Below are 5,392 nucleotides of genomic sequence, written 5' to 3'. Positions count from 1 at the left end.
GCGCTGCCTTATGGGCAAACTGGTTGCCGCAACATCGAGCTATATGTGCCCGGCGTTTACGACAGGCGTATACCGAGGTACCATTGCGAGCAAGTAAGCGTGTTCGAATCAACAAAATACGAGATTCGATTGCATACATGCTTGCATATCTGTCTCTACACCATACTGAATCCCTCAACCACACTTGTACGACTATAGGCACATCTCTGGCTTGTTCTGCTGAAAACAAGCCGTCGCAGGAATTCGTGGCTGTTAAAATTCTTAGTCCCCGGTCTGGGCAAACTGTAAATACGAGCTAAAACGGAAGATTGGGCGAGTTGGTACATATTCATAGTAACAGCGCTAACAACACGAGACAAAGAGAAGAGGGCACTCTTCTCTTTGTCTCGTGTTGTTAGGGCTGTTACTATGTAAATACAACCATATATTTGTTATTCCGTTATATAAACATGGCATTTGTAGTTTTGTTTTCGGTTTTCATTTATACTTTGTGGCCCTCATATCCTATGTGCATTGAACTTTGCTTTTATCATCCGCAATAATGGTGTCCGACTTTGCGCACTTTTAAAACTATAGGTGAACTATGCGCTTGAACTAGGAGGTCCCGTTTCAGTATGTGACTTTGGAACCTTGTTCTGTATACCTATCTATTAACGTTGATCCTAACCATGTACTCCACCTTCTGTTTACAATAAAATCTTTTCACTTGACGTGACAGAAGAAAGCGTGGAGGGAAGAAAAGAGTTCTTTCTTTTCCATGGACGAAACAGTTTATCGCATGCGCTAGTCCAAACTCTCGCACGCGTGTACACGATTGTCTCCATGTGAACATGTCGGTGCGGTCAGGCCCTTACCGATGCTGCAGCCTTGGCACCCGGGCTCGAAAACGCAGTGCGAGACGTGAGTCTCGGCCAGGTCTTCCAGGCGGTGACTGTATTTCTGCGAATCAGTATAGTACACGCCGAGGCGGTAACTCAGGGCGGGAGGAGCCTTGCAACTCGCTTTATATTGCAGACAAAATAATACCAGCTGAGTGTTCGCACATAACACTCCGGTATAGACGGGCAACGTACTGACCATTCCACAGTTCGTCTTTTAATTAATTTATTATTTATTTATTTACACATACTGCAGACCCTGTAGGGCCTGCAGGAGTGGGGAGAATGTACAAAGTTTCTGTGCATGCATCGGTGTACAGCAGTCGTACATAAAAACAAAGTAAACAAAAAAAGTGTACAGACATATGCTCGCATAACAATAAACAAGGTATGCGTATTTATGCAACATTTATACGACATTTTTACGCTTGTTTTACACCATAGACTAAGTATCCTGCGCACAGGCACATCAAAGAGCACACACATTAGATATGACCAGGCAGAAATCACTGAAAATACAATATCAGTGTTAAGGAAAAGAAAAAGGTATTGGTTAGTTCCAAAACTTTATTCGATGGGAGGGAACGTATGTAGCCTGGCAAATACTTCCAAAGTTCTATTGTGCGCTGAAAAAAACTAAATTTGAATGTGTCAGTGCGTGGGTGGACGTGGTAAGGGGAAACGTTCAAGTGATGATTGGTTCTTGTTGTTGACGGATTAGCTAGAGTTACATATAGTCGGCAGATGACCAGCGATACGAAGAGCGGTGGAAAAAATTGAGTGATTCTGTGCGTCGGCGCGCAGGAAGTTCGGTTAGTTTCAACGATGAAAGGGCTAAAGTTGAAAGTTGCGGTCTTATCGGTAACAAATAAATGGGGCGGCTTTCTTTTCTATGGCTTCAATACGGTTGATGCCACATTGTTTGTGCGGATTCCATACGACAGACGCGTATTCAAGTATCGGGCATATTAGTGTTTGGTACATTAGTAGCTTCATCCAGTTGTTGTTCATCCAGTGCTTGTTCGTCCAATCCTTGCTCGACACCAACCATCCAGTCATGTTCGACACCATTCAGTGCTTCCACAATCGACAATCATCCAGCGCTTGTTCGATACCAAAAGGTGTGATGCCGGTGGTATCAATGAACACGGATATCGCTCGTGCCACCGGGGCATAACTCGGCTATTATAGCAAGCGAGGAAAGTAGTCACACCGGCTCACAATCGCGCACAATTCCAAGATGCCAATCGAGAACGAGATGTATATGCATTGGACACAAGAACGGACCTCAGTGTTGAAGCAACGATTTTTTTTTTTTTTTGCCCGACATGTTCCGTACGTATTCGTATACCGGATGTAATTTACGCTATTTAATCAATTCCCGAAGGTAACCACACAGCGCCCGTGCTTCATTGTTTTCACTGTAAGCATGGCCAAGCCGCATCGAAGCGCGAACGCGAAAATACGAACCAGAACAGACTGTTTAAAATTCCGATTCAAATAAAGCAGTTACACTTCGGCTGCGAATTGAAGTATTCTTTCTTGTTTGTTTGTTTATCACTTGGACTTTCATATGTCGTTTAACCCACGACTTTACCGAACCCAGTAATCTAAACTGCTCATATAACGCTGTGGCCGCGCCACCGAACTGCACGCCACACAGAACCCTTATTAGCCTTCCCGTAATTTTAGCCGGCCATCCTATGTATTAAACAAAAGAAGTACGACTTTAGGTGCAAGTTTTCATACCTGCGGAATTTTAATGCATGTACACAAAAGCAGCCCAAAAAGTACTCTATAGTTTGCAGGCCCATAACTTGAGCGCTTTTTTTATTCTGAAGATAGGCCGCAATAAATAGCGAAAAAAGAGCATAAACCTACAAGACGATGCACAGGCTGCGCTTACATGGTAACCGTGTTTGAGTCACATACTTTGCCTACTTGGCTGCAGGTGTCGATGACACAGCCCAAAGAAACCAAAACCATCCCAGCTCAAAAAAAAAAAAAAATCCGAGGTTAACTATAACCACTTATTATAAGTTTCGCTGCGACTCATCTCACGGCAGCCGTGAGAATTACCTCCGGGAAAGTCTCACGGCAGTTTCCATAAAAGCTTACTGGCCTAAAATTTGCTGAATAATATTACGTCCCAACGTAACCTAACATAACATAACCTAAACGAACGCGTCATAAACCTACCCAAATCCAGCCCAACTGCAACAAACCTTATGTAACCCAGTCCAGCGACACAGAACACAACCTACATTAAACGTAATTCAATGCATTCTAGAAGTCCTGTGCGTCGATCCCTTGAAATAGTAAAAACCAGAGTAAAAAAAAAGTATTTTGAACAAAATCATGATGACCGAAAAATTTAGAAACCTAAAAAAAAAGAACATCGCAGCGTCGCCCTCGAACCGGAGCCTTCTCGTTTAAAACTAAGTACTATACCACAGCGCTATAGGGGCAGCTGCTAACACGGCTTTTTATGGAATATATCCCATAGAACATCCGCGTAGCGTCCTTAGCGGATAAGAGGTGACTGTTTTGAGAAATTTCTCCCCGTAATTCTCACGGTTGCCGGGATAATAGACACTACCTATAAGCTTAACCTCGCTGAGTTCTCCTTCCGATTTCGCGCTGCGAGTAATTGTGGCTGTTGCGCTGCAGCGCCAGGTCAGCGGGGCCGTGGTTGATGTGCCGCCGAACACCGCGCTTACAGCTACAGCTGCAACGCTCCTCTTACCGCGTAACACTGCGTTGCCTAGCAAAGCGGTCCTTGTGTTTTACAGCGAAGCTGTTATAAGGTAAATCCTCAGTTTTTTGCGTTCGTATATATACAGATAAAAGCCGCTGCCCTACCCCTCCCTTCGGCACAACCCCTCTTTTCGGCCACCTGTTCCCCTCCTGCTCTCGATATTTTGATTTAAATGGCGTACGATGCCCGCGTAAACATGTCTTCCTAACAGTGCATTAGTGTTTAGAAGCAAAGCCAACTTTAGGGGTATCGGTGCATGCTTGGGCTTGTAAGCGGCTTTCCCACATCAGGTTTTGCACAGTGAAGCGTACTAAAAAATTGGCCGCTTATCTGCTTCTTTCGTTGCAAATGTCGCCAAAAGACGATAGTCTTTATCGACTTTTGTCAAGTAAATGCCTCCCTTCGCTTTCCCGCTCACCTCTCATGTTGTTCCTCATGCGTCGCGCTGCTCCCAAGGTAAAGACGCCAAAGGTTTGCTTAAATCATTTTAAATTTCCCGCGTTCTACTGCTCCAGACCGGGTGTCCCGATGCCAACGCTGCCGTACGGCGAAGACGCGCGTGAATCGAGGCGCCCTACTTCAACGTTTATAGAACCGCGTTTCCCTACTCCACGTGCGTTGCAAGCAGAACGTGGAACCTATCTAGTGGAACCTTTCGTAACTGTTGCTGGTTGATTTCCTAAAATGGTGCCAGAAGCTATAGTGGCGCGGGCGACAGCAGGCGACGGCGGTGTGAATTTTTTTTCTGCCGTTGATGAAGTATTTAATTTCGCAAAAGTCAAGCATGTATGATTGTTTATAAAGGAACACTGCAAATATCACTTCTGTATTAATTTCTTGTCTTATATTTGCGTAATGTCTTGTTCTTCTTCAACAATGTTGACAAGTATGAACATTACACCGGACTTAGACGGGTACATTGAGCTGTGACTATATAAGACTATTGCGCAGGCATTGTTTTACTTTGGCCGGGTGGCTGAATGGAGTCACAGACAGACAAACAGACAGACAGACAGACAGACAGACATACAGACAGACCAAAATTTCTGGGTTTAAGTAGCCCAAGAAAGACTATCGTCTTTAAAAAGCGGAAATGGGCGCGAATAAAGCGCTGCAATAAGACCACCGACGACGATCAGGCCACGACGTCCAAGCGTAAGCGCGATGCCCACTTCGCAAAGTGGAATGGCAGTGATTTCTTTTCTATCGCGAAGCTCGCACTACAAAACGCGGAACGCCTCGCACTGTGGAACGCTCAACGAGCCGTTTTTCTGTCCCAGACGCCAACGCCAAAAGCACAATGGGCTATTTAATGCTTTCGTACTAGAAAGCCTGCCATGATGTCCTGCCTCCGAGACGTGAGCGTACCATCTGCAGCATGTCGGCGGCGGGCGGCCACCTGCCCTCGTTGCCCATGGCCACGGAGTTGCGTATGCGGTTGTGAAGCTGGACGATGGCCTTGCGCTCCTCGTCCCGCATCCCTGCGCAGCGGACGCTGACCAGGACAGCTGGCACGAGCAGCAGGGAGCGGAGCAGGAGCGGCAGCATCTTCGCGCGGCGCCTGCACGGACCCGCGGTGCTGACTGACACACGTGCCGCGGGATGCACAAAGGTCCGTTTAGTATGTCGACACGCCGATAAGCAGAGCGAAGACAGACTGGCGATTAACTCGTGGTTTAGTTGCCCTTTTCTAAGGAATTGCTTCGGGTACGTAATACGTTGAGAGGAGACGAGACCACTCCTTCTTTCCCTCTCT

General features: G+C 46.2%; 1 protein-coding gene across 1 annotated transcript in view; it reads right to left on the bottom strand.

The window, feature by feature from the left end:
- The window catches only part of LOC144179826 (venom allergen 5-like), a 27,461-nt gene extending 22,277 nt beyond the window's left edge, over nt 1-5,184 (bottom strand). The window contains exons 1-2 of the mRNA XM_077708257.1: nt 5,005-5,184; nt 855-939 (exon numbers count right to left, since the gene is read on the bottom strand). Coding sequence (XP_077564383.1) covers nt 855-939; nt 5,005-5,184 — 265 coding nt within the window. The remainder of the gene's footprint in view (nt 1-854; nt 940-5,004) is intronic.
- Nucleotides 5,185-5,392: the final 208 nt, after the last annotated feature.

This window comes from Haemaphysalis longicornis, unplaced genomic scaffold, assembly GCF_048455015.1.
Source record: "Haemaphysalis longicornis isolate Haplotype H1 unplaced genomic scaffold, Haemaphysalis longicornis Haplotype H1 scaffold_4, whole genome shotgun sequence".
Classification (NCBI taxonomy): Eukaryota; Metazoa; Arthropoda; class Arachnida; order Ixodida; family Ixodidae; genus Haemaphysalis; species Haemaphysalis longicornis.
Note: the sequence above shows the minus strand (reverse complement) of the source record. Positions and strands in the feature narration are given on the sequence as shown.